This window comes from Odontesthes bonariensis, chromosome 14 (genome assembly GCF_027942865.1).
Source record: "Odontesthes bonariensis isolate fOdoBon6 chromosome 14, fOdoBon6.hap1, whole genome shotgun sequence".
Taxonomy (NCBI): domain Eukaryota; kingdom Metazoa; phylum Chordata; class Actinopteri; order Atheriniformes; family Atherinopsidae; genus Odontesthes; species Odontesthes bonariensis.
This window is the reverse complement of record NC_134519.1, coordinates 23817596-23840950: the sequence shown is the minus strand read 5'-3', so window position 1 is coordinate 23840950 and position 23355 is coordinate 23817596. Positions and strand designations below refer to the sequence as shown.

The window sequence follows — 23355 nt, the reverse complement described above, 5'->3', positions numbered from 1 at the left end:
CTAATGAAAGTAGACAGCCCTGGCGTTCCTCATTAACACTCGTGCAGTTTTCCACCTTCATGCAGGGGTAGTCCCCTTTTAATTGCCACCAAGCAGCTTACCTGGAGCTGTTTTGGGTGGCATACAGTCCTCAGAGTTGCCTCACATTCATTCTGACCTAAAAACTTGCACCAGTCTTTTTTCATATTTTTCCCCCTTTTAAGTGATGTCGTGTCATAATGGAACCGAGATAGAAATATGAACAAATATTACAGAGGACACTTTACATGTACCTGGATAACGCATGTGTAGATGTAGAGACTCCGTAATTCAGTTATCTCCCCGGGTTTATTTACACACTTGATTTAATTGTTGCACTCTGTCCAGTATCTCATTTTCCCACCCTGCCGCATCGTTGTAGCAAATCTTCCATGTTCATGAGCACGTGTAAAAAGCCCATCAGAATCCTGCCTGTGCTTGTGGTTGTGCACGACCAATAAACTGGGGCTTGAGAAATCAGTTTTGCCAGTTCACTTCCCCAAACACATGAACCAGTCGTCCTGTGTATGTGACCTTTATGAGATCACGTTACAGCAGAAAGCTCGATATACTTACCAAATTATAGTTAATCTACAGTTACTTACTTTGAAACACAGCTCTCTTAGCTTTTAGCCACTACTTGCCACAAAGCTCTCCCAGGGTTCTAGTTTTCTGTTTAACATAAAGGGAATAACACACTGATATGCCGTCGTGCTGATGTTGTAAACCTGATAACACCACGCTGTGACATGCACTGTTCACCGTTCATTTAAAAGCGTGTTGTGTGGATCGGTGTCCTGCTGGCCCGTACTCTTCATTTCTTTTCGGCATGTTTTCTGTGAACAGGCACCGTGTGCACAACTCTGCTCTTCTGCTAATATCTGCAATTAGTGTCAGTTTTACAACAAATATTCCAACCACTGTTAATCTTAGTTGTAACCATGGAAACCGGCAGCATATTATATTGGGTGAATGCTGAAAAAAATAAAAATAAATGACTGTAGAACCTGGAGACATGGCACGTTAATCCACGAGTCTGCACATTGTGTACAGCTTGGTTCTTCTGTTTGCTGATGCCATCAGTAATTGTGTCTGAATCTTCCTGCGGGTGTCCTGTTTTCCCTGCAGCTCAGCACCACAGTGGGTGTGCTTGCCCTGCATCTGGAAACATCTGAGATCTCCAAAATGATGTATGTGTTTGTATGCGGGTTTTTTTCCTATTCCGGCTTCTGTGAAACACCAGAGAGAGCCCCTTCTTAACCGCTGTGTGAAACAGTCATATCGGCGGTGAAAAGCTGTTTTGAGTGTCTCAGGTCTCTCATCTGGAAAGGATTTTGATGTTCTGCTTGGCTCCAAGCAGCCAGATTTGAGATGCGTCTTTAACAGAAAACCACAACTAAGTTGCATTCTCCACATGGTTCTGACAACACACAATTTCCATTTTGAAGAATGACAGTGTAGCGAATGCAACAAATATTACAGAGAATAAACTGTGTTTCCACCCTCTTAATAGAGTATATTCAGTATTATATTAACCAATTCTTTGGTGTGAACTGAATTATTGCTACTAAACTCGGCCCAGTCTCTGTTGCTTGTGTTTTTCATGTCATCTCAAATGTTTGATTCCTCATTTTTCTAAATAGGTTTATATTTACGGTGAAAGCCTTTCCCTTCACACACGGAAAACTGGAGGGGCTGCGAGTAATAAAAGTAGTGTGAATCATTTCTTCCAGGATATTGTTTGACTCTCTGGCACATATCCCTGCGGTGGTGTCCAATTATTTTCTGGTGTTGTGATCTCCTGTTGAATCCATCTCTGTCTGTCTTCCCAGCGTATTGTTTCCTTCCTCTGCGTGTTATGGTGGCGGTATGCGATTACTGCCATTTGTCTGTTTGCCCGTTTGTTAACGAGTTTACGCAGATGTTACCTGTGCACGTTGGAGCACGGGCAAAGCGAGGACCCATTCGTTTTTTGTGCTGACAGAGATCACTTTCATAAAAACTGCAGAAGATCACATTTGTGTCTGTAGAGGACCCACTGTGTGAGTACTCTCGTTTCCGTTGCTGTTTTTCCGCACACATTTTTTTCTTCATCTTCCTCTGCTGCCCTCTATGCTCCTCTGTCCTAATACACACACCCTGTTTCATCTTACTCTAAGTATCCATCATTTTATCTCTGCCTCTGTGTCTAATTCACATGAACCTTTTGTCCCCGCTTGGCCCTTTCCCCGGACAGACACTGAGGCTCGCTCTGTCTGCCGTGGTCTGGCCCGACCACGCTCTGCTGCCGTCTCCCCTGTCGTACACTACAGCTTAGTTGCAGTTTCGGATATGATTTCTGGACATTCCAGATCCTGGTGTAGTTGATTGGACAATTTCCCTTTGATGTCTCTGGTACGAACTGGTGTCTTTAAGTACTTGTGTACACATGCGTGACTTGTTTTGGACAGTAACTGATATCATTCTGCCCTGTAAGCTTTTCTTTTCATGGAGACTCGCCTCTCCCAAAGGATTGATTGTGGCAAAAACCTTTTCAGTCTTGTGTGAGTGTGTGTGTGTGTGTGTGAGTGTGTGTGTGTGTGTGTGTGTGTGTGTGTGTGTGTGTGTGTGTGTGTGTGATGAATGTCTGTAATGTGGTAAGGACATCCACTGCGGTGTGCACTGGAGCAAAAAGAGCAGAGGATGTCACCTTACAGTGAATCATTTTGGGCCGAACGCGAAGCTACGCTGGAGGTCTTTGCACCTCAGCAGTTTTAAACTGATGAGTAAATGACTTGTTTATGAGCCTGAAGGTATGGACATGTTGCATGTCTCTCGAGCCTCACGTGGACTAACAGAAATCCCTTCAATTGAATTGAATACACAGCAAATGGCCTTGTGGGGTTTCTTCTAGTTTCCACTCACCTGATGTGAAATACGATCAGACAAGCCGTACTGATTCAGAGTTGTCAAGAAACACATCAACGTGTCAGCAAAGGCAGAAGAAAAACCCTAAGTTGTAAGCATACATAACAACAAAACCAGCCTCTCTCACAAAAACACCGTTAAAGTAACTTCTCGTGTTCGTATATTTTGCAGTTTGGCTAAACAGGTTTACAGTTTCCTCCTGTTACCACTCCGTGCTGAGCTATTCTTATAAAAGTGTCTTAAATAACATCTTAAACCCTCAGCCTTTGCATTTCTGCTCATAAAGCTGAGGTTTGTGTTGGTGGGACAGAGTTGTGGGTTACTTGGCCACTGGGTTTACAAGGCGTCTGCGTCTTGTTGTCATGCACCATTTTCTTAGCAATTGTGAAAAAAAAGGGTTGCGGAACGAGCGTTTTGTTTTCAGAAAGGCATTCTGGGCCTGTAGAAGTCTTTGCCAAGACAGTGCAACGACTGAAAAGTGTGATGATTAGATGACTGGGTCAAAGTATCTCCACAACAATGAGTCCTGTGGCCATTACCTTCTACCAAAATGATCAAAGAAAGGACAAACTGAACCAGCAACAGGGTCATGTGTGATCAAGGCTCACTAATTTGAGTGGGTAGCAGAGACTGGCCTCTGTGGACTGATGAAGCTTGTAGCTTTGAAAGATTTATGGTTGCTGGCATGTTTACCTTAAACTAAGGTCATACAGCATCAAAAATGCTAGGCATCAGAAGTCCACTCCTGTGGCCTCGTGTTGGACAGTCCTCCATTATCTCTGTGTAAGATACGAATAAAAACCGAGTGAGATGAGTTACAAATCTTACAAACATATATTTCATTCACAGTAGAACATAGAAAACATATCAGATGTTTAAAGTGAGACGTTAGACTTTTTCTTTTTGCCTTTTTGTGGTTTTAGATGAGCTTTGGCCCAGGAAAGATGGCAGCGTTTCTGGATCATGTTCGCCTACGGCTTCTTCGTGCACGATACAGCTTTAACCTGCATTTGTCAAACTTTTTTAGGCATCCAAATATTGAGTTTTCAGCCAGATGAATGAAATGGATGGACCTGTTACCAGTTAATCTTACCAGCTGCAACATATTCCTCTGGCTTTTTCATTTAGTTCCACTTACTTTTTCACATTTTTGTTGCTGCCATCATACTCAAAATGAGCCAGTATTGGTCATGAAATAGTAAAATGTCTCATTTCCATATTTGATATGTTTTCTATGTCGTGTTTATAGGATTTGCGATTCAGTGAGTTGTGTTTTCATTTACATTTGACATTTTTCTTACACTCGCAGATTTTTTTGTTTAGCACCAAAAGTTAGAAATATTTCAGCTCTTAGCTCAAAAATGCTGCATCTCCAATGCGTTGTTAGTGGTCTCATAGAAACAGCCATAGTAGCACAACAAGCAGCTGTTTTATTTTCAGAAAAATAAAAGGTGCCTCTAAGAGCCAAAGTTGTTTTAAGCCTAGTTAAATAGTTTTTGGAGAGCCCTCTGTTACTATCTTGTTATTACATAAGACAGGTAGCTGAAAAAATCTGTCATTCACTGGTCCTCATATATGTGACAGCTTTAAATTTTGTGTGATACATAAAACTGTCTGTGCACAACATGTGCCATGAGCTCAGACAGGTGTTTGTAGCCACTTGTAAAATTCACAATGAGAACCTGCAGTATGGCCTGGCTACGTTCCCAGAATTCATCGTGCTCAGTGGTACTCCATAAAAAGATTTGATTATATCAAATTCCAGTTGATTCAGTCTTGTCAGAGAGCCAGTACAAAGACCTTGAGGGAAGAACAGTAGGACCAGACGGATAGATACTTAGAAGCAGCAGTTGAATGTTATCAAATGTGAGCTCTACTATAACCTTTTATCTGCAGAGACAAATCGATGGACAAAATCCCAAAGTCAGCTGATTTTAGGGTTCACATCCCAAAAGCTATTTTCAGCATTAGTTTCCTTTTAAACAAAAATAAAAAAATCTTTTAGAAAGACTTCTGGTTTTAAATCTACGAGAAAAGCACTGATTCAGAAACCTATTCCATATAATAACTTCAGCAGCTATTTCTGTATGATATCAGCTAACACTCACCTAAAATGATAAGGCCATTTATTTACCATATAGATACAAGTCTTTCGGCGCTGATCCCATCAAACAAACTAATAAAGAAACAAATCGGTTAAACTTTGGTAGCTTACCCAGAAATGTCTGACTGCTGAACGCATCTGACACGGAATTTGATCCTATTAAAATCCCGTCAACATCATTCCATCGGGAAACACGAGGCTTCTCGAACCCAATCAGTACTCCACCTGCGTTTAATTAAAAGAAGCCGTTGACAAAAAAAAAAGGAAAAAGTCTCATTTTCTTGTCCTTTCCTCTGTAATTAATACTGTATTGAAAGTCTTTGCATTGCTAACCAAAAGCACCTGGATTATTACTGTACACTTTCAACAGAGTGAACTAATTCTAGTGTGTGGGGTGGACGGTTTTCTATTCAATTATGTGCATTTGAAATGGGCTTTCCTGGTCTTGCCTGGCATATCGGGCCAAGAGCAGCTAAAGCATGACTGACCCTGAGTGGCTTCATGACTACGAGCCAAAGATGGGGATTAACAGTTTGTATTGGTTGAGGAGAGACAGCAATTCCCTGAAGCCAATTGACAATTTGTTGAGATGTAATGAGATGGCTGGTGGACCACACATCATTCAGCTCTGGCTTAGAAGCTACAATGCGGTGACCGTGACTTCTTCATATTTACTGTTCGAAAATCCAAAAACGTGAAAAAATAATAATGACAAACTCGGTGGTAGTCAACATGCTTCTTTATCACAATGTGTCCAACACTGTCTGTCTTGCCCAAGAAAGAAAAATGGATTTTAATTACTTGAGTATAAGAATGTGGCAAAATCTCAAGATAAGTAAGCACTGCCTGTGTTTGGCAAGAGCACAGAATTACAGCAAAGGCAGAGGTCTAAGATGCCTAGCATTCCCTGTTATTTCAGATTAAAGAACAATTCCCCTGTGTGCACTCAAGCAGTATTTTTGGAATTTGGAATTACTCACCAAAAGTTACATAAGCAGATTGATACCACTCATATGGGTTTTCTAAATACTCTGAGGTGCTAAATACAGTATAAAGCTTGGCCTTGCATTAAGACTTTAAAAGCCTTGGAAATGATTTGCTACTAAACAATTCCCTAAAGCTGATTTGATAACATGATGGTTTGATCTGTAGAAAAATAACACTGAAATGGACATAACGTGGTTTTACAAGCAGTTCTTTTTCATCACTTGGTACAGTGGCCAAAAGCTGAAAGACATTGATAAGTGAAGTGTCTTATTTACGGCACTGATATACCATGCAATCAGTTGTTACGACTCCAATTAGGTATCCCAGCATTTGAGATTTTTGAACATACAAACATTAGAGTGGATTGTTGTTCAGGAAATATCTACATTGCAGTAATACTGTTTGTTTTAGTCTCTGTAGCTTCACGATCCTTGAGTCGCCTGTTCATTGCTGCTGGGTGCTCACATGATGCGAGTTTGAGGATGCAGTCAGTTTGTTAGTCATGAATGCAGAAGTCAAAGGTTGACTCATCAGTTACTGTGGCGCATTCAGACAAGGTAATCTGAAAAACAGAGGCTGTGGTCAGAGCTACTTCAGGCAAGCCTCCTGATGGGGTTTATGGCTAATCTTTGACCCTCATTAGGCCGACATGGATCCATCTTTCCAGTGTGCACATCGGTGGCCTCCTCCTTCATTATTTCTCTTCTTTCCTGTTTCCTCATCCCCCTGCTGCCAGAGCATGTGTCCCACCTGTCCTCATCAAGCTCCACCTTCACATCCTTGTTTTTGCCCTCCTCTCTCTTTATTTTCCTCTCCACACATTCCCTCTTGCTCTTCAGCTCTGTCCTCAGGCTTCGTTCCTGCTCCTCTGTCTCCAGCCTCTCCTTCTGTTCCAGCTCCACTTTTAACAGAGTCTCTGCTGTGTTTTGTTTTCTCTGCGCGTTTCCCTCACCTGTTTCCTCCTTAAACCGAGCTCTCGGCTGCTGCTCTCTGCGGCTCAGTTCCTCCTGCAGCCTCTGGTACATGTGGAGGGAGAAGTGCCATCCTCCGTTCTCTTGCAACATGTCCTCCACTTTGCTCAGCAGCTGTCTCACCTGCTCCTGTTCCTGCTCACCGTCCTCACCTCCTCTGCTTGTTCTTCCCACCCCCTTATCATCTTTTCTCTCCCGCCAGTACCTTCCCCGTTTCCTTCCTTCTCCATTCACCTTTTGCTTTAGTCCCCCTCGTTTGGCAGTCACGGCTGCCTTGTTATCCAACACGTGGTATCGATAGCGACACCTCTCCATCAGCCAGTGCAGGGCAGGGCCTCCTGATTGGATGTGCTCCTGTATGCTGCGCCCCCTTTTTTCCAGCAAGTCTCCAAAAGTAAACAAAACCATTGTATGTCTCCAGACTCCAGAGGTGAAGACTTCCATCCTTGTCTCCACTGCTCTCCTCTCAGCCTCGGTGAAGTCCAGCAGAGGAATAACTAACAGAACAGCATGAGGTCCTTCAGTTCCACAAAGAGACAAAGCTCTCAGCAGCTCAATTTTCTCATCTCGGGAAACAAACTCCTCAGATAACCCCCAACCTTGTGCATCCACCGCGGCCAAATGACGTCCAGCAGTTATGCCTCCAGCAGCTGCACTGGCCCCGCCTCCTCTGGTGTCAAAAACCGGCCCCTGGCCCAGCAGGGTGTTACCAGTGGAGCTCTTGCCTGTCCGCCTGGGGCCGACCAGCAGAATATTCAGTTGGCGTGAGGCTGTGAGAAGACAAAGGCAATTGAGCTTTTGATCTGAGGGCCCTGAACTCTCTTAAGATTTGATTTGTGAACAGAGCAGTTAGTGTTCTCTGGTATGCCCTTTACAGATTGATCAGTGATGGAAGCCATTAAAGGTAGAGGCGGATTATTGTGATGCTAAGTGGAAGGAGTGATTCATATCCACGCACTTGCAATCACAGCGTCACCTCACATGAATCATCCGTCTCAGCTTGTGGAAATCTACTTTTAAACTAAATGCTCATCTTTATTTTATTCTTCAGTTCTCTGTTTTGCTGATATTTTTTTTTAACCTCACTTAAGTTAGAAAACTCCTGTTGTTTTCTATGACTGAAGAACTGGAACCAGTTCTCCAGGACAGTGTAAGATCAGAGAAAAACGTCATTTTATTTCTAGGGAAACTTTTGTAACTTGAAGCAATTTGAGAAAGATTTACATAAGTTTTATGTGAAAATGAGCTCACCCGCATTCCCAGGTGAGTTCCAGGATCCCATTGTCACGCTCTCGTTTTGTGGATGATTTTTCGAAGCTTCACATATTAATGAAATCCCTCCACACTAATAAAAAAGTAGTACTACGGTACTTGATTTTTGAAGCTCACCCATGACTTGATCTCCTGCTTGAGGATTATGTCTCTGGCCAAATTCTCACTCACGAGCTGATGCACGTTCCTCTTATCAACCGTTAGATTGAAGCGCCTCCCATTTTTAAAGCTGACTCAGGATTCTTGAGGAATAAAAAGCTATCAGAGTTTTATGATTGCTGTCAGACAAGTTGTTTTGTTCTTTTTGTATTGCTTTGTGTGCAGTGGCTTTTTACGAGCCTGCTACTCGGAAACTGGACTGGAGGGTGGTATGTCAGGTGACTTGTTGCAGAAAAACCCCAGCGAAATAAAGCTGAAAAAGTGTCCCAACACGTTGGGAGACGGCAGGAGAGGCAGCAACAGCCTGTATCGAGTGCCTTGTTCCAAAGAGCCTCGAAATGCAGAGCTTTACTATGGAGAGTAAAATGTGTGATATCGTAATATTTGTTGCAAATATGGGAACATTTTTTCACAAATGACAAATTTTGTCTTTTACCCAGTGTTTTACCAGTACGTTGATAATCAAATGAAGTGATAAATACAACTATCACCTGACTCAAAATGTTTGTTTTCGTGGCGTGTTGAATATCTGCTCATCTGTTTACTTCCGCCATCATTGGTTTACGGCCATCATAAGATCATAACATTTCAGCTTTTAAAGCAGTTGTGTATATCTCAAGGCCTTTCTGCAAGCTTTCTTTCTGGGAATCGGCTGATATCCTCATTGTTTCTTTGTTAGGCAGTATAGCTGTGGTTCAGTGTGTGTGCGTGTGTGTGTGTTTAGGTGAATGAAAAACATTATAAAGTGCTTTACCGAACCATTAAGGTTAATGGGTGCTCTATAAGTGCAGACCATTTCGCTCCCACCCTCCCTGCCTTATTCAAACAGTGTCAGGACTCACATGTTTGTTCCATCTGCAGCCTTAATCTGAAGCCACGCACCTCTTAGATTAAAGTTGACTCTGAACATGTGCCTGCCCTCCCGATCTTGCATTATTTTTGTGTGTTGGCAGACGACGGTGTGCGTTTTTTAGTTTGAATTGCTCATAAGGGCATGATTTCATACACAGTCCTGCTCAGAGGAAGAAGTGCTTCATGATGAAAGGTTTTTCTTTCTTCACATAGCCCATTTCAACATTGCTAAGAATGACTTGGGGATATTTTCTAGTAATCGGGTTCAAACTTGTTGCATTGTGTGACAGGATGTGATTTAGGTGGGGGAAGAGATGAGCTTTAGTCAGAACAATTGCACAATCATGTAGAGCCACTCATTCCTCTTGAAAATTAGGGTTTTGTATCTCCTCCTTTGAATCATCTAATTTACAGTGTAGAGTTACACCTTTGTGTCTCTCTTACTCCTAATCTTCTTTTTGTGCTGCTTCGGTGTGAGTAAGCAGACCAGCACTCCAACACACTCACAACCTGACCTGACACGCAAAGCCTGTGAAGGATCAGCTGGCTTTTATCTCAGTCTGTCTACTGCAGGTTGGTGGCTGAGGCCCGCCTGCTGCATGTGCACACGTGTGACAGCTCATGCCTGTATATCTGTTAACACACGTGTTTGTGTGTGATTGGGATACTGCTCCTTCCTCTATCAGGTAGAGTAGAACGCTACAGCAGCGGCAGCAAAGTCCACTCGCGTTCCCTTTACCTTTACGTCTGTTTTTGTTTGTTTTGACCTTTGCTCCGATTGCTTAAGCTGCTTTGGCTTGATCTGTGTTTATCCTTTTTATCTGGCAAATGCATAAAAAAAAACACGTGACCTATCCTGGCTGTACATCTGATGAGGTTAGCTCTTCTTATGAGGCTGCCTATTTCACAGAAATAATGTTTCCACTGCATTCATGCAGACTGTAGATGTTAATGTGCTAACACTCGCCTCCCTCTCTTTGTACGATTTGATATTTAGTAATGTAACGAAGCTTGACATGTACAATAAAGACACTATCTTCCCATCAACACAGCTAACTTACCTTTTATTTTTTACCTCTAAAATCCTGCATCGATTAGCTTAATTTGGATTACTTTTTCGGCCTTCAGGGAATTTGTTATCTATTTAAATGACATATAATTAATCCCTCTTCTGCGCTTTAGTGGTAATTTGTAATCTAAAAGGAGAGCGTTTAGATAAAAACTTTTTTTTATGTCTTTGATTGTTAATGAATAAATTATCATTATTGTTCCTCTTTATCTCGCACTGACTGAAAATGTATTCCAATGACTTATCTTGTACACATTACTCCACACTACTAAATGGAGTAAAGTACATATGAAAGCGATCTAATGCAGAGATCTTCCTCTCAAAAAGATCCTAAACTTGACCGTACTTGTGTTTTTTTTGTTGTTGTTGTTGTTTTTTTTGTAGAAGTTAGTCTAATAAAGTAAACCAGAAGCCCTTTTACATCTGAAATGGACGCCATGAGGCCAAAGCCAGTTGATCTCTTCAGCTAAGGTTGAGAACAGGTCACTAAAGCAACCACGTAAACGGAGAAGGAGCTTGTTGCAGAGGAAATGTGTGTCATCTAAAGTGTGACATTTACTCCAACCATCTGTTCCTAAACCTAACCAAAGAGGGACTTTATTAGAAAACGCGTAATAAAAGTTAAAAACAAGCATAAGGAAAAGGACGTCTATTACTGACTGGGAACTCAATCCCTCGGCTTGAAGCCTTGCACCCGACATTTGAATGTAGATTGATATCTTGCATGTTCAAAAATCGAGCTTCTCCCTGATGACACAGAGCAAGCTTCATTGTGGTATCAGTTGGCAGTGAAAAGGCGTTGACACGCAGAGCAGTAGTATTCATTTAGTTTTAGTTTTCAAGATTGATTCTCTTAATGACACACCTGTCTTTTTAGCAAATACCCCCCCCCCCCAGCTCAAGTCACAGGCCATAAAGCAAAAACATTGAGCTAAACAACGCTAAAATGCTGAAACTGCAGATATAAAAACAATTCTCTTTGGTTTTGCCACTACTAGTTAAAAAAATTTACATTTCCAGTCAACTCTCTCAACATAAGAAATGTATTAGTGCACATTTGACTAATCAGCTTTTTATTGTTTTTTCACCTTATGAGTGCTTGATGTTTACTCCGACCCGGCAGTTCTTTTTCTTATTGCAGTCTCACTACAGATTACACACAGGTTAAAGGATTATTAATTTATTAAATTACGCCAACAGATTTCCTCTAATATTGACATTTTTATGAACTCATTCCACCTCCCTGTAGTTTGTAACTGTCAAGGACATCTGTGCTCTCTCCTCTCCTATTTATCACCCTCTTCCCTTTAAATCCTTCCACCCCTCTGGACTTATGACCTCCTCACATCTTTCTGTCCTTCATCTCCTTTGCTCTTCACTCCTCTTCTCTGCCCTTTTCCTCCTCCCCCTTTGCCTTTGTTTTTCCACCTCTCTTTTGCATCTTGCATCTTGCCTCCTCCTCTTTCTCTTATCTTTTTGCCTCTCTTCCCAGAGGAGACGGTGAACATTGGATTTACAGTAATTCAGGACGGTAAAGAGAGAACAGAGCTTTAAAAAGAAACACCACCGTGGCTTGTATTACCACCAGCTCCTCTCTGTACTAGCCAGCTCTGCCCACAGTGCCTATATCTATGTGTGACACTAATTTTGCCGCTAAGATGTGAGTCATACCAAAAGATCTGTACGAACAATTTAAGCAAAAGTGTTTGATTTGGCCAAATATTTCAAGACTGAGTTTTCTCTTGGAGAACTTCAGATACACCCCTTCCTAAATCTGTGTGGGACGAGCTTTGTTTGTAGCCATTAGTCCTCCCACCCTGTGGCTGCAACCTTTTTTTAACACACAAGCGTTTTCTAACAAATCCTCCATGGACTGTAGCAACATTACTGCATTAGTTCTGCACAGTGGCTGCTTCAATGTCCCTTAAATTGTGCTCAAAATTGCACACCGAAGTAAGCAAGAGGATACAGGACACCGCCGAAGGTACATTAGTTAAGGATACCAGCGACTTCCCTCTGTGGCTGTGAAGGGCATTGGTGATGGGCAGAGTTCACTTTCTAGTGTGTTTGAAAAAGAAGACGCTGTGCTCAAATTGTAAAAAATACACCTCTGGCTAATCCCTGCCTCAGCCGGGTTAAGTCTTTTTTTAAAGTGAGATTTAAATATGGTTATTTTGCATGACTTTTCACATCTCTGTGCATGAGGAGTAACGGCCAGGGATGTCCATATACAGACCGAGGATAAAAGATCTTTAAATGCCTGCCTCAGTTCTTCTGCTTTACTATTCAGTGCAAAGATAAAATCCCACCAACATATTGGCCTTTATCTTCAGTGGGAAAGGGCATAGTTGGCGGTCACTCCTGAGTGAAATGTCTCTGCAGTAGTTCTCTGTATTTATCAGCTCCAGCTCTGATTGGCACTCATTAAAAGCTCAGACATTCTCATTTTTTTTAAGGCTTCTAAGGCTGTGATGAATGAAGATTTGTCAACTCCATCTTTAACTTCTGTGACTCTTCTAAGAGTCACAAGTCTAAGAATACAATTCCAGTGTTCCATTTCTGAGACTTGTGCGAGTGCTCGTCAGGTTGCTTTTCTGTATTCGTGAGTTTGCATTTATGAGCGCTCTTTGCTTCTGTTTTTCTACCCAACATGTCTTCGACATGTTTGCCGTACAGGTTTGTGGATTTCCTTTTAAGCAAATGTTGGCTTCTTTTGAGCGTTTCATGTTAACAGGAAAACGCGACGCAGGTGGATGGTTTTGGATAAGCAGAAAACAAAAACATGGGTGAAATATGCCATTAATTCATATCACTGAGCTGGAAATACACAAGCTTATGGGACATTTTGGGGTTGTGCATTACTCGAACTTTTACCACTGTTGTCACATGAAAACCTTACAACCTCAGGTTTTTCATATATTTACTTTAATTAAGGGATTAAAGGATTAAACACCCCTCTTAATTCCTCAACCTCTCAGGCTTCGAAAACACCTTCAAAGCTAACAGGATGGTGATAACTGTGTTGTCATCGAGCGTAACGCAGACCTGTTTCCTGTCTCTCATTGACATTTTTGAGATAATGTTCTCTCCCAATAGTGGTGATTTTTACGTGCCAGAAAAGATCAGTCACTGCGGCCTTGGAGAGTTGAAAGATGGAAAAGATCAAATCAGTGAGCAGAGAGGAGAGCTTCTACAGGGGATTCTTCTCAGCTGATGGTCAAACCTCGACGGGGGGAAGAAGAGAGGTGCACTGTTACTAATGAGATTGAATGGAACAGGGGGGGGCGGGATCATGTTTTGTCTGGTTAGTTCAAGTGAGAGCTGTTCACTTTTGCTTAGAAATCGGTTTTTACCTATCCTCATGGTTCATTTTTGACAAGATATTTATGCTGTGAAAATCGTGATTGTCAGATGGAAAAAAAAAGAAGCTATTTAAAGCTTTGTTTGCAGCGACAGCGAAACCTACAGCGATGTTGTCCAGAGGCATGGAACGCTTATTTTTTTCTTCTTTTTTCGACGAGCTGTGCTGTAGTTTGGTTGTTTCTGCACGGCCAGGCACTGCAAACCTTTGTCACGTGCAACTCGACACTGCAGCAGAGAAACAGCGACGGCTTTTGCAGCAGAACAATGCAGACACACATTTGCACCGGTATAAACGTTCACAGCAGCGAGACTCGATCTCACGAGGAGCCATAAATCCAGCCCTAGTTCCAGTTACATTTTCCTGTCCCCTGATTTGAATCACATTGTGCTCTGTTGTCATTTTGACACTTTGGTTGTTTGCTCCAACTTCTGCAGTCATCGTGTGATGCACGAGGCCCAAGACTCACAGTTACTGAAAAAAGAGAAATAGTTTTTTTCTAAGTGATCCCACAATTTGAATCTTTTCATTATTAAAATTTAAACCATATTTCATTCCATGCGTGTGTGAGGAGAACTGTCGGGGGACTGTAATCCTGATGAATAGCAAACCATAGTCGGAAAGGAAAAAAACAGCTGTATTATTGTGTTCAGTAGTTATGGTAGCTTTCTTGTTTCCTCTTTGAGTGAAATACAAACTTAACAGCATAATGGCTTCTCACAAATGCGTAAAAGCTAACGTGATCTTGTTAATAGTGCAGCACGGAAGCTTGATGATCTCGTTTCTTTGCACTCAGGCTCTCAAATGTCAGTCAGTGATGAAGGATAAACGGCCTTAAAGTTTGACTCCAGATCTTGTTTCCATATCTATGTCCAAAAACAGCTTCTTTTTTTTTTGTCTTAGCAGTGACAATGTTGCCTGAGGTTATCTTGTCTCAGACAAAACTTAAAGCATTCCTTCTTTCCCTTCAACTCTCTCTGGTTTTTACCTTGAAACTCAGCATTCATCTCCCGGTCGGGCTTTATTTAGCTTCTGGTCGTCCCCTCAGGTCAGTTTTTACATCCATCATAAAAGTGATGCTGCTTTTGTCATTTTCACCCTCTCTCTCATTATCATTTTCCACAGACAATAAATCCTGCTCTCCGCCGCTTCACTCTGCATCTTATTACTGTTGTGCCACAATGCGTTCCCCTATTACTCCTTGTTCCCATCACGGCAGATCAGGGGTCTCAGTTCATATCTATATGAAATGCCTTTACAGGGGAGGAGTTCGTCACCTGCTGCACATGCATGGCATCAGCGTGATTCTCACAAATCTTTTTGTGGTTTTCCACCTTTTGTATAAATAGATTCACTACAACAGGATGCGGAGAAAAAAAGAAGTCGAGCTGGGGGGTTTGATTCCCAACGTTGCCATCGATCAAACCTAAAAGGACGGGTGGCACTTTGACAGGCAGAAAATGTGCAATAAAAACATGTTTTACTCAAAGATATTAATGTCACCGGAAGCGGTTAACTCAAAACAAAATGATGTATTGACATCATTATGAAACCAAGGGCAGCCATCTATTTCATCAAGATCTATAAATAAAGAGCTTCGACAAATGTCACGAGGACTCGTGGTATTAATTGAACTACAGGTGATATCGAGGATATTGAGATCTTTAGTGATGGTATTCGCGCTCCCTGCTTTTTGAGGCGCAGCTCTTCTCACGGCACTGAATGTGTAATGATGCTGATGCCAATGACCCGGTGCTGATGATCCACAGTGGACTGCCTTATTAGCTTTACTCCCTTGAGGAGATGCTTAAAGGATAAAACAATGATGGAATATGTGTCATTAAGAAATTAATTTTGGCATTGATGTTCTGGGTATCCGTATAGAACTTATTAAGACTAACTAATTACGGGCATAATGCAGTAGAGGGCCATTTTACACATCTGGGGGCAACTAATGATTAATCTGGAGCTTTTTGTAATTTACCACAAATAGAGCTGCAGAATCACCTGGAGCTAGAATTGTATTATTAACAAACACGTGAGCATTAGTATGGATTGAAGTCTCAGTTTTCCTTAATCAGACTGTATAACACAGTGTAAGACGAGGTGTAAGCGTTCATTCATGACAAATGGACACCAATAAAGCAGCTGTTTGCAAAAGAATTTATGAAGCAACTGTTAAAACATTTGAGTATGTATGAATTGAGTATGCTGCTTTAAATTCTTTCAAATTCCTCCTAACAACAGGATGTGGTGGCTCGCTTACGAGAGAGTTTAATACAGTATGATGCAGAAGTTGCACACGTACATCGCCAAGGTATTCATAATGCAGTATCATGAAGGGGGTTGTGATTTCTGGCAGAATAAGCGTCGCTGTTTTGAATCCTTCAGCTGAAAGAGAACTTCTCCTTGAGGTGTGTCGATTTCAGGCCAATTAAGTCTATTTTAGTGGCTGGGAATTAACAACACAGCTTGTGAATATTTACTTTTTCCGTTGACTTTTCTTTTGTATTATTTAAAGTTTTCTCCAGAGAAGTGAAAGGAAAAAAAAAAAAGGGAGAGACGCACAAAGCTGACACGTCTCCTTCCTCTCAGCCACCAAAAAGATTAAAGAGCCTACAAGTGCGCTCAGATTAATTGGATCTGTTATAAAACTACTCTCTTGGTAAGTGCGTTCACAGATCGCATGCACAGTGTTAACTCGCTGTGAATATAAAAAAGAAAAAGAAGAAAAAAGTCATAGCCCCAGTAGGCTTAAATCAGTTCTCAGATCCCTTCTTCTGTGCTTTGATAAGTCTCACACAGGGGCTTTAGGGTGTAAGTCAGCACCAGAGACTTCTTTTCTTTTTTTCTTTTCATTAATTAATCAATCTGTCTAATTTTTGCTGAAAAGGTAATGAGCCAATTCTGTGCAGCTGAAATGAGCATTGTTGTCATCCAGCATAGATACTCGTGTCGGGTTTCAACACCATGTTGTGCGGCAGCTGACATTTTCTTCAAATTTTGCGCAGATTTAGTTTTCGATGCTACCTGCTATGAAGATCAACAAAATCAGGTTTCTGTCACTGATCATCGGCCGGCTCGGCATTTCCATCTTCCTCTGTTTTCGCTCCATGTTTGAAACCCGCTTCGTTCTTTACAAGATTTCAGCTGGACCGCTGCAGGCTGCCATTTATCAGCATTTATCATCACGTGTGTGTTGATGCAAATTAGGGACATACTTGACTTACCGGTTAGTCGACCTTGTCACTGTGCCTGTAGTGGTTCTGACAAGCAGCTGCTCTAACATGAGGTCATTTAGCAGGTGAAAATGGATGGTGCCCCTGACTGAAGAGCTGCTTCTGTCGTAGTGAGGAACACACAAAACTGTAGTATGTCATAAGTGGGGAGCAGGGTCAATTCTCTCAGATATACACTTTGTGTTTGAAAACCCATTTTTAATCAAGCAAAACTTCAATGATGCTACAAATTCTACAGTTTCCTCAGGTTAATGTGACTCAATACCTTCATATTGGACAAAGAAAGCAGCAAATAGGACGTCACTTTAAAGGAGAAGTTCGGGTTTTTTAAACCTGGACCTTATTTCTGGCATAAAATGCGTTCATTTACTCACCGATAACAGTTTGGTCATAGGTCCTTCGGAAGATATATTTAGATTACTACTATTGCACTGTTAGCTCATAGTTACCCTGTTGTTGTTATCCGGGGCTTATAGGAAGCTTTCTACACACGCGTCTGGTGAGATGACATCATCGACGCAGCTCATCTTATTATATAACAACAACACGGCAGCTCTGAGCTAACAGTGCAATAGTACGCGTTCATTTATTCATTCATTTTAAAGTATTTGTGAAATAAAGGCAGATAATGCCTTATTTAGAGACTGTATTGTCTCTGCCCTGTTCTCTCCCGTTATATGGCCATACATGGATCTCGAGTGACCTAAATATCCTCCGAAGGACGCCGACTTTCACCAAACTGTTATCGTTGAGTAGATATTTTTATGCCAGAAATAAGGTCCAGGTTTAAAAACAAACTTCTCCTTTAAGGTTGAATAAAATGTTTGACCAAAAAATGATTTATAAAAACAAAAAGAAAGCATTCAGTTAATTATGTTAGAATGAATCAATAAATAATTGTATATAATTACATGTACCAACAATTAGTGTATTGCTTGTGAGCAGCTCGCTGACTCAGGTAATAGTACCACTCAGCCATTATGGAACACCATTCATCTACGGCGCATTCTGTAGTTGGGCCGAGTGCAGCTCAGAGCTGAAAGTAGAAACCAACACTGCTGTCTTTATGGTGTCTGTCCACAAGTGAGGAGCCGCGCTTTCTGGGAGTGTGGATGAACATTAATGTGACAGTGACACTGCAAGGACACGCACCCACGATGAGTGGATGTATGGGTCGTGAGCGTGTGGAGGCTGGGCTGTTTTCTGTTGGTTTAACCTTGGAACACACACAACACCACACATACACACACACACACACACACACACACACACACACACACACACACACACACAGAGAGCTTTGCAGCTTCAGGGGCAGGTGAAAGAGGATGTCCAGAACTGGGTGTTTTTCCACAACAAGAACAGCAGGAGGAGAGACACAGATATACTCGCTGCTGTTATAGCTCTCACAGTCTTAGCAAAACACTTGAAACTTTGAAGTGATGCCTCTTGAAAGATGAAGACATTATCTCAGTAGTGAATGGAGAAACACAAGCAATGTAGAGGGGCGAAAATCTGCAGTCCAACCAGCGTTGTCCCCCATGTAACATAAATATGTTGACAACAGTACAAAACCAGTTTTCTCTAGAGTTTATTTCCTCCCTCATGACAGCTGTACGGGAGATTAATTCTTATATAACCCACCCTTCTGTGACACTCGAGACCTGTGTCCGCTACCTGATGGACGTGACCTGTGTTATCTGGTTACCCGTTCCATACAAGTCATTTCTGGCTGCAAAAAAAAAAAATCAAGATCTCAACGTTTAAAAGCTTTAAAACGATCAGAGTGGTTACCTACACCTCGTGCACACAGTCTGTGGTTATAAGCTGATTACCTAAATTGGAATCTCTTTATTTGCATCCATCCTCATTTTTCACAGATCCCCTCCCCCCCCTCTCTTTCCTCTGAATGACTTTCATATTTCTTGTGCTCCATTTCCCTGCATTTCCTACCAGATGATGCTCTGATGGTTGGTGTCACGGTGTCGGCTTACTTCAAAGGCAGCTGTGCATATTGTTGCGTGTACAGTACAGTGCACGGAGCCTGTGTGTGCTCCGTTGTGTAAGAAGTGCTCATAGAGCTGCTGCTAGTCTTGGCCAGTAGAATTTAAACCTAAAAAAAAAAATCAAGCTTATAGTAGAAAAGGATGAGGGTTATGGGTTGTCATTTTGTCACTCTGTAAGTCTGCTTTGTTGTGGTAATTAGGCCAGTCACATGTGTTCATTACTACTAACTGAAGGAGCTGAGAAAGTTAGATGCATGTGGAGGAAGCTACCTGGTCAGGTTGTTAAACCCAATCGAACGAGAAGCTCAAAGAGTTCATAGTTGGGGTTAAACTAACCAAGAGTAACTTTGTCTGTTGTTTGTTTCCTGAGTTTGATTGTCTGAGTGTCTGCTCCAGTCGTGTGATCATTATCACTATACGATCCAGTCAAAATCTAATCAAGCTATCCTAAGGCTGCTTTATTATTATTATTTTTTTCCAATCCAGATATTAATCCCATCCTCCTCAAACAACATCTTCCGCTTCAGAGTTTTTGTGATGCAGACAGGCAGGACGTCATATCTCTGTGGTACGATTTACTGTTCACTGCACAGTAAATCTAAATAGGTCACCATGACAAACATTTAACGGTAATAGTCATTATTATATAAATTGGTAATCGTCAGTGGTTTATGAAAAAACACTTAATTTGTAATAAATTGACAATGAAACGGATCACACCTTCGAATGAAACTGCTGTCAGTTGTCAAGTTACATCTGAGTTCAAGAGACTGGAGGGTCTTTATAAAAACAGCCAATTCCTTAACGGTTAAAGCGATATTTTAGCCAAACCCCCCAAAATAAAGCTCAAAATCTACACTTTAATCACACCTATAAACCCTTATTTTATGGCTTTTATTTTTTACTTGGCCAGGTGGGAACCCAGTTATATAAGAAAAGGATCCAAGTATTAGCCAGGCACAAGTGGCAGAAGTTTAATGTCCAAGTAGATTTCATTAAGGTTGTGTAAATGGGAATTACCCAAAGTAACTACAAGCAGTAGATGATGTATAGTTTTATCATTCAAATTGTTTCGAAAGCAAAGAAAAATGCTTGTTACAACTTCTGGTTGTTCAGAACAAAAGTACAGAACCCAGGGGTAATTTATTCTTTTTACGAGTCAAATAACCAAAAAACCTTCTTTCTGACCAGCAGGAACCAGAGAACCGTCATAAAAACACCTGAGCGACCCTGGTGTTAAAATGAACATCAGAGAAAAGCTCATCCTATAGCTTTCTGTTTAGACGAGCAAAAAGATAAAACAAGGATTTGTTTTGTCTTTGCTTAGAAAGAGCAGGACGAAAAGCTACTGACACATTTTCCCGTGTCAGGGGGCTCAAAGTAATGCTCCTACTGTGTGTAAGCCATCAGGAACAGGTGTCGTTAGTGGCGTGTGAATGAAGAGGGGGTGTAACTATTTAAAGGGTGCATTGTGACTCCCTCTCTCATCTCACATCTGTGACTCATCTCTCTTCTATCTTCTCATTCAATAAAGTAAATGTAAACGAGGTGTTATGCACCTATGAAAGGCAGAACTCATAGCAGCCACAGGCAAAAAGGTCTCAAGTAAACCCATTTCTTCTCTCCCTGTCCTCAGCTGAGCCTCTGCCTCTGATGGACCTGTGTCGGCGTGCGGCCCGCTTGGCGTTGGGTCGAGACCGGCTTCAGGAGATCGAGAGCCTTCCTCTGCCCCAATCCCTCAAAAATTACCTCCAGTATCAGTGACCGACGACCAGCAGAGCCAACTGGAACTACACAGCGACACAAAGCAGACCAGTCGAGAGTCTACAGATGGATGACAGGATGAATTTAAGGACACGCCGAGGCTGGGATTGAATGAGAAATGTCCCCACTGGGAGCGACATGGCTCACACGAATCAGCAAAAAGGACGGATGTGACGATGGTGGATTAACTGACCGAAGTCAGGCTGTCAAACAAAGAATTGGACAGCGCCAGCTTCTTTTTGTTTTTAAGCTGCTTTTCCATTCGTTTTGGACTTCAAATAAATTATTACTGTTGACTGATTCCTATCAGTGTCTCATTCATCCAGACTCAAAGCCCATCCTCTCAGGGCACAGAGTGGTAAAGTGGCGGTGAGGACACAGCGGTGAACAACCACCACCACCTCGTGGCCAGAATGAAAAGAGCACAGAGAAAGCACACTAATCCAATCCACGGAGGCCTTCTGAAAATACAGTCGGTGAGCATATCATCGCTGCTGGTGTCTGCTCATCAAGATGACGTGCGCCCAAGAGGATTTTAACACGGATGTTGTTAAGTGACTCTGACTCTGGGCCCATCCAAAAGCTCTCACTGCATTCACAGTAGACCAAGACATGGCTGTAAGGTGTGCAGTTCACTACAGGACATTAGTTCTACAAGCTTCGTACAACTAAGCCCCTTCAGATATGTAACATTACTGATTTGTTTGTTCAAGTAATCATAATTTCATTTTCTTTTGAACTGATTTTCTAGTCTTTTGTGCCTATCAGTGAATATTTCTCATTTTATATGACATGAATTTATGTTCAGAAGTGATTGAGAGTAAGAAAGCTGCTGATCTCCGTCATCAGAACGCTGTACGTGTAGTTATTTTAGATGCAACTGACAACAACCAAACGACCCCCAAGCTGTCATCAGATTTTAACACCAATCAGGATCAAGCGACTCAAAAGTTGGTGACATCTCCAGTGTAAGATGGAATAAATGGCTCCGTTTGCAGAAGAAATGAGACGGAAGAGACGAGCGTGTTTCCTGCAGAAATGTTTCCATTTTCCACGAAAAGAGATTGCCATTATGACTTTTCAATAATGAGATGCATGTCTGAAAGGGGCTTTATTAAAGTTACCAGCCAGGAAAACATTTTTTATTTATTTTTTAAAATTAGTTGTACTGCATCGCAAACCATTCCTCACACAACACTTACTCATCTACGATGATGTCAAATCACAACCAAAGTATTTCATCCTTCGCTGTGGGGTGTAAACATGTTTCGAAGAGTTTTGGGCCGCCACCTTGCTAGTGCTAATATGCTGTTAGCACAAAGACACGCCTGCTGTGTGTAGCACCCTGCTGTAGCTCACTGGTGGCAGACATTGTGTGTCTGCTGTCCACACGACTGTCTTAATGACCACAAACGGCAAAACTAACAGAACCAGCGCAGATCTGGCCTCACTGGATCTGTGGGGAGGACTGTATCCAGACGTAGGAACATTACTGCGACTGTACAGCACAATGGCTGTGGTACTGGGTCAGGACGGGATACAGAGAACCCATGCACAACCACTCGTGTGCGTGCATGCACACCCTGAAGACCAATCATGTTTTATTTCCTAAACATAGCTTGAGTCACTTTTTAAACTTTTATTTGCATCCTCCATTTTAATGACTATTATTGAGAGTGCTGGGATGGTCTGAATCTGAGGATGGGAGGATGACAACGACGTTTATTTATCACAAACTAGTTCTGTGTGTGTTTTGTTAAACTGATCATTGACGGTTACATTCAGGTAAATGTAATGCAATGATGCTGGTGATGAAGGGAGAGAGAAATCCAACTGTTTCTTTAATGCTGCTTTTATTGTTACTATTATTATTATTATTATTATTATTATTATTATTATTATTATTTGCAATGGTGAAGGTCTAACCTCCTGTTTTTATGAGTGTGGATGAGGAGAGAGGGACCATTCTCGAGAGCAGTGGAATGTATGAACAGACGGTGCAACTGAGGTGTTAACAGATGTGAAATGTGAATAAAAGCCAAGTGACTTAAAAATGGTTCTTTGTCTTTTTTTTCCTTGAACACACTGCCTCTGGAAAAATAGGCCCAAAAAACAACACGACTGATGCTTTATGAGAATGCTCACTAAGAAGTGTACTATTTTTTAAATACATCTGACATTTATTCACGAAAAAGAAAAAAAAAAAAGATATCGATATGCAGAAAGATGCAAATGAGATCGGTGGTTCATCGGGGGCTCCCGCCTTTGCAGCATCTTAAATTGTGTCTCGGGGAACATTCAGTCATGCAGCCACTTAGTAAAGGAAGCCAAACTGCCCATTAAAGTATCTGGTCATGAGCTTAAAGCAGGATTTATGAGCTCGTGCAGCTTAAAATACAGCTCAGACACAGTCAATAACAGACCGATGCTTTAAATGTCCACCAGTTTAAAACGCAGCGAGAATATTGCAGACATGTGCCTCAGTGTGCTTTCAGGATGCATTTTTCCATTGCACACTTAAGGATAAGACTCACTATAACATCAGCAGGTCCAGCTCATCCTATCTATGCACACAGGGGACTTTTGCCCAGTAGATCAATAGCGGTGTAATGATGCTCCTACATCGTGATCCTGCCTGAAATGGAG

At 41.7% G+C, this 23355-nt stretch overlaps 2 protein-coding genes across 3 annotated transcripts in view; one reads left to right on the top strand and one right to left on the bottom strand.

The window, feature by feature from the left end:
* The window catches only part of LOC142399180 (SPRY domain-containing SOCS box protein 4-like), a 76377-nt gene extending 53626 nt beyond the window's left edge, over nucleotides 1-22751 (top strand). For both annotated transcript variants that reach the window (XM_075483685.1, XM_075483686.1), the window contains exon 3: nucleotides 20582-22751. In XM_075483685.1, coding sequence (XP_075339800.1) covers nucleotides 20582-20709 — 128 coding nt within the window. In that variant the 3' untranslated portion in view covers nucleotides 20710-22751. The remainder of the gene's footprint in view (nucleotides 1-20581) is intronic.
* Nucleotides 5789-8269, bottom strand: LOC142398643 (uncharacterized). Its single transcript, XM_075482719.1, has 3 exons — nucleotides 8239-8269; nucleotides 7255-7757; nucleotides 5789-7125 (listed from the first exon to the last, which is right to left on the bottom strand). Exons 1-3 carry the CDS (start codon nucleotides 8267-8269, stop codon nucleotides 6610-6612), a joined length of 1050 nt encoding a protein of 349 aa, XP_075338834.1. The 3' UTR covers nucleotides 5789-6609.
* Nucleotides 22752-23355: the final 604 nt, after the last annotated feature.

What these genes read in the sequence shown, in the direction of transcription:
- LOC142398643 (XM_075482719.1), bottom strand. Translation starts at nt 8,269, where the DNA reads ATGGGATCCTGGAACTCACCTGGGAATGCGG. An exon ending in GAACTCACCTGGGAATGCGG is followed by an intron (nt 7,758 to 8,238) that starts GTGAGCTCATTT and finishes GTCTTCTCACAG; the next exon opens with CCTCACGCCAACTGAATATT. An exon ending in TGTTGGATAACAAGGCAGCC is followed by an intron (nt 7,126 to 7,254) that starts GTGACTGCCAAA and finishes GAGGACGGTGAG; the next exon opens with CAGGAACAGGAGCAGGTGAG.